The sequence below is a fragment of the Ailuropoda melanoleuca genome, chromosome 8 (genome assembly GCF_002007445.2).
Source record: "Ailuropoda melanoleuca isolate Jingjing chromosome 8, ASM200744v2, whole genome shotgun sequence".
Taxonomy (NCBI): Eukaryota; Metazoa; Chordata; class Mammalia; order Carnivora; family Ursidae; genus Ailuropoda; species Ailuropoda melanoleuca.
In genome coordinates, this window is record NC_048225.1 from 79,495,453 (window position 1) to 79,510,770 (window position 15,318).

Below are 15,318 nucleotides of genomic sequence, written 5' to 3' on the forward strand. Positions count from 1 at the left end.
ACTTTAAAAATCCCTTTCTACTTCTTTCTTCTTAAATTGTTTCGAATGGCTTCTATATTCCAGAGAAGACTCTGACTAGTCACCACCTTTGAGTAAATATTAATCTTCAGTACAAAAATATAAGTATTCAACTCAATAAAAGCTATCCCCAGTATACTATGAAAAGAACATTTAACATTAATTAGTGAAACTTTGTATTCAAACGTACAAATATCAATTGTCATATGATGCTCTAAATAATTGAGAAATTCAAGGATAATTTCTTAAAACAATCAAGAAGAAAGGTATTCCAATCTAAAAATACTATGGGTAAACAACTTGCTACTTTTTGATCTTTTGGGGGAAAGTCCAGTCATGTTCATTTCCCACTTACAGAATAGAGCATGCACTATTAGTTGTGAAATAAACTTTTCAACACTAGAACTATCTTTGCCTATCTAAGTCTGGAGGTTACATGTAGAAAAGAACGGCAAAAAAATTAGGGCTGTTAACTATAAGGTAACAGAAATCTGTTAACAGGGCTCTATAAGTCTAATGGTGAGAAGAACCAGGCCAAAACAAACAAAAAAAAACAAAACAGGGAGTACAACTGAAAAGAAATGAACAGTAAAGAGGGATATATAAGAAAAAATAGAAGAGGTCAATTAAATTGGTTGAAAAAGATGTAAAATTTTTCCTTGCAATATGATAAATTTCGTTAAAAGATTCAGTATACACTAGAAATTGAATATAACTCAAAACAGATATGTCTAAATATTTCAGCAAAAAAAAGTTTACTTGATGTTATATATAAAGGAATTGGTTATCAAAATATCACCATATGACGTGAATCCGGAAAATATTATAATGAAGATATTTTTCTTTCACTCCAAAAAAGATATAGATTGTTGTCCTTAGATTATTTTTAGAATAATAATCACAAAGAAGTGTTATGATTTTTAATAAATATCTGCATCGTTACTAGTAAAAAGGAATTAAGTTGGGGGTAAGGGAGTGAGGGAAAGTAGAAGAGAGTCAAATAGTACCTTTTGCATCATCAGAACCTGAAGCCAAGAGTTTAGGATCCATCAAATTAAAGTCAACACTCCAACACCTTTTCTCGTGCTCCTGGATATAAAAGGAAGACAAAATAGTCTCAGACAGAATATAGATCTTAAAATAAATAAAGCAAAAAGCTTGATACCAATTTATTGCTCTGGTGAGAGGAAGAGAGAACAGGCCATGAAAACAAATGAGATGTGAAGTAATTCCCAAACTTTTTATATATACATATTTTATTGTTTTTGGAAATTCATTTGACACATTCCACAAATGCAAAACAAGTCTGAAGCAATGCTTCAGAAAAGCATTATATCCTATTACAGAGGGATAAAAAATGCTAGTGACTTTAAACTTGTAGCATTATCTGCTATTGCATAGGTATAAAAAATGCTAAATAGTGGCTTAAAATTTGTAATTATAAATCATAAATTTGTAATTATAACTATAATTAGTAAGTAAAAATGTGATCCTTAAAACAAATAACTAGTATCCTTACTTACCTGATAAACCTTTGACCTCTGTCCTGTAAATCCATCCCATAGGATGACGGTGCCTTCATAATCACTGCTGGCTAACAGATTCTTATGGTAACTACTCCAACTGATACAGCTGAAAGAAAGAAATATAGTTAAGCCTTACTTTATGTAAAAATAAATAACAATGAATACAAAGAATTCTGGTGTGTAAAGAAACATTAGAACCCTTTTCAAATGGTCTACATGACTTCATAATGATTAATCTGCCCACAACACAGCTGGGAAGAAATATATCAAATAACTTCCAAGTTTTTCTACTGAACTACCAAGTAACAACCCTTCCCACTATTCACTCTAATCATTAGCCAAAAGATGGACATAAGCCTGCAGCCACCACTGGCCATCTTTCATACATGAGGAGAGCATGTCTATGAGTGAAAACAGAGGCCAACAGGGCACAAAGCATGCCATAGCACAATGACAGAAACCTAATCAAATTGTGTAGGCCCCTGGATCAAGTTGTGCTGAATCATATAAGCTAATAAACTAATTTGAATTGGGTTTCTGTATTTACATCCAAAAAAAAAAATCTTAATATAAGCTTTTGACTAAATATAACAGAATGAAGCTTTTAACGTTTTACGGTTTCAGCTATTCTCAAGTGCTCCAAAACCTAGAATCCAACAACTAAAAATGTATGCTTTTGGTGAGACACATACGTGAATCACATAGTAAAACTAATGTATATTAAGGGAAAAAGTCACTTAGAAAGCAATTAACCTAGATGACTTCAAAGCACATTAAAACAGGAAAGTCTTTTACTCTCCACTAGTTGCATTCATGCTAAATTTCAGAGACTATAAAAATTCGTTTGCATGTTTACATATAGTTACTGGATTTCTGGGAGAAGTTATATGGACAGTTAAAAGAGCTAAATTTTGGAGTTAGATAGACCTGAGCTCAAATTCCAGATCTCCCACTTACTAGCTGTTGTTTGGGGTAATTTAGGTCACCTTCACAACTGGTGTGCTCCAAATTGGCTTTCGGCATTCTTACACATTGATCCTTTCAGTCCTAAGCCCATAGCTTCCAGCCTTAAACAGCTTCTTATATTTACTCCAACACGCCATAAACTATTGCTGTATTTTTACATGTGTCAAGACAGTAAAGGTAAAGCCCCTAATCCACATTGTCATTACAGTAACATTTACTATGAATCTTGATAATGGCCAAGTATTATGCTGAGTGTATTGAGTGGATTTATTTGAAGTATAATCCTATGAAGGGGTGCCTGGGTGCCTCAGACTTTAACAGGACAGGATTCCCAACAGACTGCATTAGAACTAGACTATGTATGTCATTCATTCAGGTAAAAAAAGACTATAAGGATAACTGGAAAATGTTCAAAGTTCTACATAAATTTATAATTAGATGATTTCCTTGTATCATTCCATTTTAAGCCGGTGCCAATGAGAATAGCTTAGGAAACTTGTTTTAAAAATACACATTCTAAGATTCCCCTGAGATTCAGGGAAGGTAGATCTGAAGTAATTCCCAGTTTCTGCATTTTTAACAGTATTCCAGATCTGAAAAGCACTCATTATGAACTTTAACCCTTACTATATGAAACTTAAATATTAGGCCCTCAATGAAAAGCAGCACAATGTTCTTATAAAAAGAATTCTTAAAATTATAAACAATATAAAATTTGGAGACCTGCACATGTTGGGGAAAACTTCCTGACTTTCAGACACTATTCATAGGCTACAGCAATCCTTTATTCAACACCCCATGGAAGCCAATTACAACAAAAATTTTTATTTGATTAAGTGAAACTAAGACAAGATTTTCATTTGTCAAATAGAAAAACAATGACTACTAACCCCCACAGAGAAAAAGCAACCAATATCTACCTATAAGACAGATTCTAAAGTATCCTTTGCATACAATCAGTGTCTACCATGACTGAATAGGGAATCTCACAGAAAGGTAAAATAACAAACTCATACGAATCATAGATATTAAAGGTCATACACACACTGCATTATGTCCAAAAAAATAATCTAAGTACCTGATTTTGGAATTGCAGGTCATTTCATTTTCAGGGTAATGAATATCCACCGCATCCTGAATGACTGTGCCATATTCATAGACCTTAATTTTCTTTGTAACCCCAGCAATTGCAAAATAGTCACAATCCCGGTCAAATTCAATACTATGGAAGAAAGTGTATATTTGGTCAGTAAGACTATTTGCCTTTCCCTGTGACATTTACAGTGACAACATTTCAGAGTTTTTTTCCTATTTCTAAAGTCATGTGTCTATAAGAATAAGAGATCTACTTGAAATACCCTCAAATTATATAGATCTATACCCAGATAAAGTCATTATCAAGACAGAGCAAATTACAAGTGGTAGGGAACAGTGCATAGCTACAGAATTCTGCTTACAGGTATTTTGTTCCTTGAAACTTGACATGTTTTTCAATTCAACTTTAGTAACCATATTACAACTTACCCAACTATAAAGGCTAACTAACAAATTAAATTATAAAAGTAGCACGGAAAGATTTAATGGTTTGGTATATTAAAAAATATGTCAAAAGAGAAGTATCAAATAATCTTTTCATAAATTCTAACTATTTCCCTTCTACCATTTTGTGAGGATGACAGAATTTCACAGTATTTAGTGTTATTTTAATAAATAAATTAGTATAAAAACTGAATTACTGAAGCAATTAAAAAAAGGGAGTGATGACAAAGGTATAAAATACACGTAAAAATAGAATAATTAACTTATCATCATGTTTTTCCCAAACACATTTCTAACCTCCCAAAGATGATCTGTCTTATGAACCTTCAATACAGATTTCTTATGCCACAAACAAGAGAAAAACTAAAAATCTCCCCTTTTTTAGAGTTACTCAGGGAATTCACCCCTCTCTTACTGACTTCTTATACAAGTTCCAAAATAAGATACTTCAAAGCAAAGCAGACCTTATTCACCTTTATAGAACTTAACTTGGAGCCTCAACAAAGTTGCTATATAACCAGCAAGAAATTTAAGTAACCTAATGGAAGAGTGAAATGAATCATCACATACATTATTTCTCAATGAGTTAAGCATCTTTTCTAGAAGCTTAACCATAAGGCTAGAGAACATGTAAGAATCCTCATTGATCTATAATTAATTACATAATAATAACAGCTAACATTCACTGACCCCTAATCTCAGCATATATTAGCTCACTTAATTCCCATAATGACCCTATGAGATAGGTATTATCTTTATCCACATTTTACACATGAGAAAACCGAGGATTAGAGGTGAAGCAATTTGCCTACAGTAAGCTTGTAAATGGCTAAGATGATATGCTAGTATTCTGCATATATCGAGCATTCATTAAATGTATATAAATACCTACATGGCATACTTTTCTTTCTGGGTTAACTGTGATATCCTTTTATAGAACAGTTAATTATCAGTTAGTAATTTAGTTAAAAGCTTGCTAATAAGTTAAAAGCTTGCAAATAAAATAAATAGGTACACAGTAAGAATATTTTGCATAAAAACACATTGAGATGGTCACTTTTAAATTATAGCTTTAAATCCTTTCTTAGTTTTATAACGTTTAAAATAATTTCATTTAACGTTACTGACTATAGCACAAATCTGTATACATTCTCTCCAATAAAATAGGACTATGTGGCAATGCAATGAATTTATTTGTACAACTGTAACTGAACTGCTGACTCAGCTGTTATCTGCCCTATGGATTCTAATGCAGCATAACTATATTGATGGCAACTATTCATCCATCCTGATTCAATTTACACCCATAGCCTAATGCCACTGAAGGAAAAATATTACTGTGTCTGGCAAAGAACAGTTATCAGAACTGAAATCCTATCCTTAACTTAGGAGGTTTGGGCATGGCTGAGACTTCAAGGAAGAACTAGTTAAATACTTTTACTCCACCTACAAATATACGAGGCTAATAAATCGACAGCATTCTAGTGTTGTAGAAGTAAAAGTTAATAGGCCATTTCCAACCTATCAGGTTTTAAGAAAAAAGAAGTTTAAACACTAGTTTATTAAAATAACAGCCCAAGGCAATGCAGGGAGAAAATTACCATATAAATAAAAACAGCTGTCAAAGGAATTGATTTGATGATGCAAATAAGATAGCTCTCTTTTTCAAGAAAGGTTATTATTTAGCTGCATTAGCTCATTCTTAACTAATACTAAAAATTAACCTTTTAGGGGCCCCTGGGTGGTGCAGTTGGGTAAAGCGTCTGACTCTTGATTAAAACGTATGACTTTTTTTAAAAGATTTTATTTATTTATTCAACAGAGATAGAGACAGCCAGCGAGAGAGGGAACACAAGCAGGGGGAGTGGGAGAGGAAGAAGCAGGCTCATCGCGGAGGAGCTTGATGTGGGGGCTCAATCCCATAACGCTGGGATTACGCCCTGAGCCGAAGGCAGACGCTTAACTGCTGTGCCACCCAGGCGCCCCTAAAGCATATGACTCTTGGTCATGATCTCATGCCATGAGGGCAGGAGATCAAGCCCCACATCAGGCTCTGCACTCAGTGGAGAGTCTACTTGAGATTCTCTCTCTCCCTCTAAAATAAATAAATAAATCTTTTTTAAAAGTTAACTTTTTGGGGCGCCTGGGTAGCGCAGTTGTTAAGCATCTGCCTTCGGCTCAGGGCGTGATCCCAGCGTTCCGGGATTGAGTCCCATATCGGGCTCCTCGGCTAGGAGCCTGCTTCTTCCTCTCCCTCTCCCCTGCTGTGTTCTCTCTCTCACTGGCTGTCTCTCTGTCACATAAATAAATAAAATCTTTAAAAAATAAATAAATAAAATAAAAGTTAACTTTTTCTTTTAACTTCATTGTTATTATTTTCTTACGTTCTAGTTGTTTTCTTCTTAAATATTGGGGTATCAAGTATCTATACAGTATCTTTTTTTAATATTTTGGGATATTTACATTTTTTATAATTTAAAAACAATAAAATTCTAATAAAAATACCAACCAGAAAGCATAAAGAATAATAATTCCAGTAAATTCTGGTAAAAAGGGAGATAAACAGCTGCCTTTTAAAAAAAAATCCAAGTAGTTCCACACATCACTAAGAAGCAGGATTTAAGTGCTTCCAAACACAGAATCATTTGTTTCCAAATGCTGACGGATTTAATCAACTACCTGATTGTAAACATAAACATAATTAGATTCTAAAAACATATCACGGAACAACTCAAATTAACAGCGGAACAACTCCAATGAAGAGTTTAGTTTTTAGGTACAGAGTTGTTCAGGGCTACTCCAAAATGGACAGCCTCTTGTTTCATAATACAATACTTCATCTGCTTTAATTATGAAATCTGATAACAAACAAAAATAATTCAACAGTGACTAGTTAAGTTGAAACAAAAGCAAAATGAAAAGTAAACAAATTGAAACATTCCCACTTGTGCAATGAAGTTTAAAAATTGTGTAATAAGTTTTGCTTGTTACACAAAATTCATTTCTACTATCCACTATCACCAGTAATACTTTTTTTTTCAAATTTCATTTATTTATTTGAGAGAGAGAGAGAGAGAAAGTGATCACAAGTACGGGGAGGGGTGAAGGGAGAAGAAGAAGGGAGCCCGACTCGGAACTCGATCCCAGGACCTCAGGATCATGACCTGGGGCAAAGGCAGATACCTCACCGCCTGAGCCAGGCAGGCAACCACCAGTTAATTCTTAAAGCAAGTGGTTTATGAAAGCTTACTGCAATGATAAATTCAGTTTCACAGAATTTTTTAAAATTGCAAAATATACAAACATTTGCTTTGAAAATAAGATTAACGGGGACTTATTTTAAACTTGGAAATAAGCTGCATTTTTCTTTCACACTTGGAATGTTTCAACTGTTTTTAAAAAGTGATTTATTTAAATAGTTGTAAAAGGTTAATTCAGCTGTAGGAAACTGGCTATAGTCTTTGTCAAAAGGGCCATCATTCAAGTGATTAAGCATCAAGGCAACAGACCACACAGAACAGGTGATTAACTCATCCCTATAGTACAGTGTGGAACAAGGCAATGCAAAGATGGCAATAACTCAACAAGGGAATTAGAGCTCCTACTGTGTCATACTGGTTTTGCAATTACAAAACAAGTATTAACAAAGTGGATTAATATCTCTTAAAACTGGAATCCTACTTATCAAAAGAAAATGTAAAGGGAACACAGTTGTTAGAGATCCAATTCATCACCAAGATAGTGTGCCCCAGGAGACAGAGGATGCTATAATTTCAAGGAAACAAAGAAATTGGCCATTTTAATAAAAAGAAATAGGCAGATCAAACATAGGGAAAGTAAAAAAGAATTGATGTTATTCAACTGACTTTCTCCAAAATCAATCAATAATAGCTAAACCTTCCATAACATACATAATACTATGTATAAAACATTGTGTTAAGCACTCACATAAAATGTATTTGATCTTCAAATCTCCACTGTATATTGATGTTAAATAATCTTCCAATCTCTAAGTTATACTGATGTTAAGTAATTTGCCCAAACTTCACTAGATAATTCAAATTCAAGCAATCTGGTTCCAGAGTCTATGCTCTCAATCACTACAAAAAACTCCCATTTTGGGGCACCTGGTTGACTCAGTCAGTTAAGCGTCTGAATCTTGATTTCAGCTCAGGTCCTGATCTCAGGGTCCTGGGACTGAGCCCCGTGTCAGACTCTGTGCTCAAGAAGGAGTCTATTTGAGGATTCTCTCCCTCTGCCTCTGCCCCTCACCCCTCAAATAAATAAATCTTAGAGAAAACACTTCCATTTTAATGAGAATAAAAGGACTGGTCTTCAAAGAACATATCCAAAGGCAAAATAAACAATAGTAATAACAGAGAATTATACATACTATATTATATATATGATGGTGATAAAATAATAATTTATCCTTTACAACAAGTTAAACATAGGCAGATAAAGAGTAAGATAGCCTCATGGGGATTATAATTACTGGGAAAGATTATAACATAATAAAAGCTGATGCCAAATGATAGAAACAGAAGACGCTACAGAAATTCAAGAGACACTGATTACTGAGGCCTACTGGAAGAAAGTGGATGATGCATGAATATTTTCAGCCATCAAATATCCAGTATGCCTGTTATCTGCCAAATGCTGACCTAACTGATGGATGGAAAATAAGATGTCAAAAAACCAGAACACGACATTTGAGAAATTCACAGAAATATGAATTAGGCATGCATTAACACTAACCTGGGCTATTGCAACAGCTTCTTTACCAAGTCTGCTACTCCTGACCTTCTCTTTTCTAATCTATTTGAACGACTGATAAAAAGGTAAATTTTCAAAAACACAGCTCTGTTCACATAATTCTGCTCATTTACCACAATGTAAAATCCATATTCCAGCTACTACTGAGGATCCACCACAACCTGGCCCGAATATTTTCTTGAAACTTTTTCTAAAACAATATGTATATAGGCAATGGTTCAAAAATTACATAGAGAAAAGCAGGTCTTCCTTCCAATCTTGCTAAATAAGCACCCAACTGCCCTCCCTGGAGGGAACCAGTAATTTCAGCTTATGCATCCTACCAGCATTACCCTGTGAATAAACAAGCATCTATGTATTCATATTCTTTCATCTAACTAAACACATGGGATGAAACCATACATATTGATTTATACCTTGCCCTCTCCACAGTATCCTGACAATCATTTCATATTAGTTCATATTAGGGTACCTTATTTTTTCCCAATGGTCATACAGAATTCAAACATATGAATGTATCATAAATTATTTCATCAGTTTACTAATGAGGAACATTTACTTTCTAATCTTTCACTGTTAAACAATGCTGCAATAGGGGCGCCTGGGTGGCACAGCAGTTAAGCGTCTGCCTTCGGCTCAGGGCGTGATCCCACCGTTATGGGATCGAGCCCCACATCAGGATCCTCCGCTATGAGCCTGCTTCTTCCTCTCCCACTCCCCCTGCTTGTGTTCTCTCTCTCCCTGGCTGTCTCTGTCTCTGTCGAATAAATAAATAAAATCTTTAAAAAAAAAAAAAAAACAATGCTGCAATAAAATATCCTTCCATGTGTGTCGTCCTCCTCCTTTCACATATGGAAGAGTATCATTAAATACACCTAGAATATGAAGTGCTTGGTCAAAAATCACATGCATTTTAATACACTTAATTTTAAATTCAACATCACTATGTTCAAGTGGGACCTTAACACTGCCTAGCTTTATGGTAAATGTCCCTTGTATACAGACTCTTCTATTTGGGTAAAGACAGGCATACAATTTCTTCATTCTTCTCAAATTTCCCAAATCTCCTTCTTCATTATCACTTTCGGCAGATTATTTTGCTCTCTGGTCTAGCAAAAATATAAAAAGAATAAGAAGATAATTTCCAAAGGCTCCCATCACCACATTCTCCATTTACCAGAATACATATTCTGATATACTCTGCCACCTCCCTTGTCACTCTGAGGAAGAATCAAAGCTCCTATACCTGACTAATGCATCTACTTGTGCGTTAGATCTCATTTTTGCTTACCTAATCCAGGATTGCTTCCTCAATTCCCCTTCTCTCTCCTCTCACATTAATTTTTCCATTCTCCTAGATCTTTCTCATAAGCCTTTCAGTATGTTTTCTTCAAGTAAAACACAAACAAAACAAAATATCTCTTAAAATCCTCATTCCATTTTAGCTACCACCTTATTTCTTTCCTTTCTGATAGCAGAACTGTTGTAAAAAAAAAAGTTGTCCATACTCACTAGCTCCAATTTTTCTCTTCCCATTCGCTTTAACCCTATGGAACCAAGCTTTCATCTTCACCACTGGAAATGCTCTATCAAGGTCAACGTTGACCTTCAGGTTGCTAAATCTAATAGTCAACTCTGAATTCTTATCTTGCTTGAATATCAGCAGTAGCTGACTTAGAGGACAGCTCCCTCCTCAACAGAGACGATTCTTCTCATACCTCACTAGCAGCTCCATCACAGTATAGACTGTTCCTTCCTTCTCCTGCATCCACTTCCACATTCGAGTATCCACCAGTACAAGTATCCTCATGCTTCATTTTTTCATCTACGTGGACTTCTTTGGGGATCTCATTTAGTCTTGTGACTTTAAAACTATACACTGATGATGATCAAATGTTTATCTCACATACCAGACCTCTCTCTTATTGGCTCACACCTACTTGACAGCTCCAATTTTAATCTAACAGGTATCTTAATCTGTCCTAAATTGAGTTTCTGAATTCCCCACCAAGCATCTTCCTCGTTTTATTAACTAACCCCATCCCTTTTATTAATTTTAATAGCAACTCTTTCAGCTCAAACTTCAAAATGTAACAAATCTAAGCACTTCTCAATAGCTCACTGCCATGCCTCTCATTCAAGCTACCATTATCTCACGTCTGTATTATTATAATAGGCTCCATACTGATACCCTGCTTCCATACTTGACCCTCATAGTCCATTTTTAAACAAGTCAAATCATCATTATTTTGGTTCAAAATCTTTTAAAGGCTTCCTACTCAACCTCATGAAAAAGGCAAAGTGATTACAAAATGTATGGGATTTGCCTCCTCCCCACCCACCCTGCTCCCCCTTCTTCCAGTTACACTGGCACAAAGGAAAACCTAGGAAATTCCAAACCTATTCCTACCTCAGGAGCCAATGCAACTGATAGTCCCCAAACATGCAAGGCATATTCCCTCACTTCCTTCAGGTATTGACTCAAATGAAGCTCTCACTAAGGCCATTTGTCTACTCTGTTTCAAACTGCAGCTCTCCACTCTCTACCAGCGGCCTCCCTGTGTTATCTCCCTCTGCTTTACTTTCTTCTACAAGAATTTTTAAACTTATATTTTCTTCTAATACTTATCAAGTTTCTTTTTTTTTTCCATTCAGATATTCATTCCATCTGAAGTTTATTTTAAAATATAACAGCAGAGAGGGGCCTGGGTGGCTTAGTCGGTTAGGCGTCTGCCTTTGGCTTAGGTCATGATCTTGGAGTCCTGGGATCGGGCCCCATGTGAGGCTCCCGGCTCAGCAGGGAGTCTGCTTCTCCCTTTCCCTCTGCCCCTCCACCTGCTTTGGTGTGCTCTCTCAAATATTTTATTTTTAAACTATGACAGCAGAGATATAAATTTCTATTTTTCTAGACCATTACCTAGTTGCCCCATTTACTGAATAATTTTTTCTCATTTATTAGAAATGCAGTCTATAGGATATATACCAACTTCTTACAAGAATTTGAAATAATTGTAGACATTATCCATTCTTTACTTGTACCAAAGTTTTAATTACTGATTCATCATAACATGTTGTGACATCTTGTAGGAATGAGTGCTCTTTCATTAATCTTTTTCTTCAGAATTTGCCTACATGTTTTGCAACTATATTCTTTGGTTTAGCACCAACTTACTTCCAAAAACAAACAAAATGTATCCTGATAGTATTTTCTTCGCAATCATGTCAAACGTATACATTAAGGGAAAAGTGAATTCTTGTGATGCTTAGTCCTCCCCCCTAGGCTCATGTTAGGTCTTGATTCAAATTTTCTCTGTTTCTTCAGCAGTATTTTACAATTCTTTTAGATCCCCCACATTTCCAGTTACGTATATTATTCTCTGTTTGACAACTTTCCTTATTTTTCCATTGTAATTGTCCTGAGCAGATTTTCTGGTCTCTTCTAGAATCAGTTCAAATCATTTACGTTTCCGGGATAACGAAATCTTTCATCCAAGATCCCAAGTCTATTTGCAATAAATATGAGCAAAGTGTTTACTCTGATTTTTTTTTCTACCAGTGTAACTGTAATTATTTCTTCACTTTCATTTCTTATTCTATAAACTTGCAGTTTCTCCTAGTTGTACCTAAATGGGTTACTAACAATTTGCATCTTCTGTTTTAAAAAGCTCATTAACTGAGTAATTCTGTTTTTAATAACTCATTTTTTTCACGTTTATACTTTATTTTCTTACTTTATTTAGGTTTATTTTCTTCTTTTTCTAACTTACTCAGTTGGGTGCTTAAGTTATTTTCATACCTTCCTCAATACTTAACTATTTAAAACAAGGAGGTTTTTTTTAAGATTTTATTTATTTATTTATTTGAGAGAGAGAGAGAGAGAGACAGAGAAAGCACAAGAGGAGAGAGTCAGAGGGAGAAACAGACTCCCCACTAAGCAGGGAGCCCGACACCAGACTTGATTCAGGGACTCTGAGATCATGACCTGACACTTAAGTGACTAAGCTACCCAAGAGCCCTAAAACAAGGAATGTTGAGCAATTTAGCTGTGTCCTGTAAGTTCTAATATATAGAAGTTTCACCAAAGTGGCTTCATTTCCACTTTAAGCTTAGAGTTGCCAAAATAAATAAATTTCCATGTGGTAGGTTTTTTCCTGTTTCCTAATTTTATAATAAATGTCTGCTCTTACTGCCTTGTGAGAGAATGCTTTTTTAATTTTCTGTAATTTGAAATGTTATATATGGTTTAGATTCTGTATATTTCCTGATATTCAATGGACACTTTCAAAGAGGTCATATTCTTTATACATGTTTGTGTATGTGTTCTAAATTGCTAGTTATGTTATTTAGGGCTGCCATAATTGCTATAATTTTTGCATTTAATCTGCCATGGACTAAGATCTAGTCTCATTTAAAGTCTCACACAACTAATGTATTTATTTTGTCTTAGAATTAGCAGAGGGATTTTCCAATCTATAAAGATATTTATAACTACTTAAACTTCATCACGGACTCAATCCTGATCATCAGCAAGTTGTGTGTGTATGTGTGACAGAGAAACTAAGAGAGACAAAGATATAGACTGAGGTTTACTGTTTTCTAGTCTGAATTAAACCTTATTTTCAACATTCACAGATCCAAAACTTAGGAAATTTACATTGTGATCTAATGTGAAGATACCTCCCTTTTGATGGGAAGTTTATCCTATTTACATTTATCAATTACACTTGTTGGGTTTTTTTTTAAGATTTTATTTATTTTTGTATTTGACAGAGAGAGAGAGACAATGAAAGAGGGAACACAAGCAGGAGAAGTGGGAGAGGGAGAAGCAGGCTTACCGCTGAGCAGGGAGCCTGATGCAGGGCTCCATCCCAGAACGCTGGGTTCATGACCTGAGCGGAAGGCAGATGCTTAAGGACTGAGCCACCCAGGCGCCCCCACTTGTTGGCTTTTATGTGTTATTTTATTTTGTGAGACTTATTGTTTTAAATGCATTTTTAATTAAAAAATCTTTGACCATCTGATTTCTTTCTGCTTTCCATTTTTCTCATAAGTGGGAACTGTAGTATTTCTGTCCACTGCCTATTTTTATGACATCATGAACTGATATAGAAAGAAATAAAGGATTCAACGGATTTTTTTTAAGATTTCTATTTATTTATTTGAGAGAGAGAGCACAAGTAGGGGGAGAGGGAGAAGCAGACTACCCACTGAGCTGGAAGCCCAACATGGGGCTCGAAGCTAGGACCTGGATGTCATGACCTGAGCCAAAGGCGGACGTTTAACCATCTGAGCCACCCAGGTGTCCTTCAGTGTATCTTTTAAGTCTCTACACTGAGCATGGACAAAGTTATTTTTGCCTTCCCTCTTCTGGTCCTATTGATTATACTGTCTTAAAATTTATTTTAGACCTTCAAAGATATTTATACCACTCATCTTTTGCAAGTGAAAAACCTATAAATAATTATCTGATCATAGAAACGAATTCCATTATACATTAAAGACAAACTAGTCTTGCATTTTTAATATTCACCACATGTTCCAAAATTATTCATTATAAGCAGGTTCAAGTATCTAACTATTCATTATGTTGTCTAATGCTGAAATCTAAGAATTTATATATTAAGATGTATATTTTATTTTAAATTATTCTCCTTTAATTTCTCCTTTTTTAGAGTCAGAGCATTATGTTTTTATGTGTATAGGAAAAATTGCAATATCTATTAATTTTATTTCAGAATACTGTCAATATATCCATAAACTATCTATGGACATTGAAATCTGAAATTTCATATAATTTATACATCACAAAAATTATTCTTTATTTTTCTTTCAGTACTTCAAAAACATAAAAACGATTCTTAGCTTGTAGGCTATACAAAATTAAGCAATGGCTCAGAATTGACTCACAGGTTTTGTTTGTTTGTTTTTTAAACTAGGCTCCATGCCCAGCACAGAGCCCAATGCAGGGCTCAAACTCACGACCCTGAGATCAAGACCTGAGCTGAGATCAAGAGTCGACGCTTAATCGACTGAGCCACCTAGGTGGCCCCCCACAGGTCTTAATGTACAGACCCCTGTCTTGAAAAAGATTTTATTTTTCCATCCCTGCTGGCTATCACTGAATAGTTAGAACAAATATATTATTATTTGGCAAAGTATATTCTGGAACACTTTTGTAAATGTCAAATTAAAAATGTATCTTGAAGACCTTTAATATCAACATACTGATTTTCACATTTTTCTCATTTAAGTCTACAGCAAGTTATAGTTTATACTTAGTTATATTAATTTAGTTGTAGACTCGTTGTCCTAAAACACCTTTTCTATGCACAATATAACTGTATCCTACGATAAAGGCTTTTTATTAAAGAAGTTTGACAAATTGAAAGTAACTTGTGAATAAGTAAAAGTTTAATAAAAAAAATTGAATAAAAACACCTACTAGAGAAAAAAAACAAGAGTTGAAAAACAAAATACATTTTATCCTCAAACT

At 34.6% G+C, this 15,318-nt stretch overlaps 1 protein-coding gene across 3 annotated transcripts in view; it reads right to left on the reverse strand.

Annotated features, from left to right (window-relative positions):
• Positions 1-15,318, reverse strand: part of COP1 (COP1 E3 ubiquitin ligase) — a 236,812-nt gene that overhangs the window by 95,793 nt on the left and 125,701 nt on the right. For all 3 annotated transcript variants that reach the window (XM_034666759.1, XM_011226884.3, XM_019801271.2), the window contains 3 exons: positions 3,589-3,732; positions 1,542-1,650; positions 1,026-1,107 (listed from right to left, as the gene is read on the reverse strand). In XM_034666759.1, the coding sequence (XP_034522650.1) occupies positions 1,026-1,107; positions 1,542-1,650; positions 3,589-3,732 (335 nt within the window). The remainder of the gene's footprint in view (positions 1-1,025; positions 1,108-1,541; positions 1,651-3,588; positions 3,733-15,318) is intronic.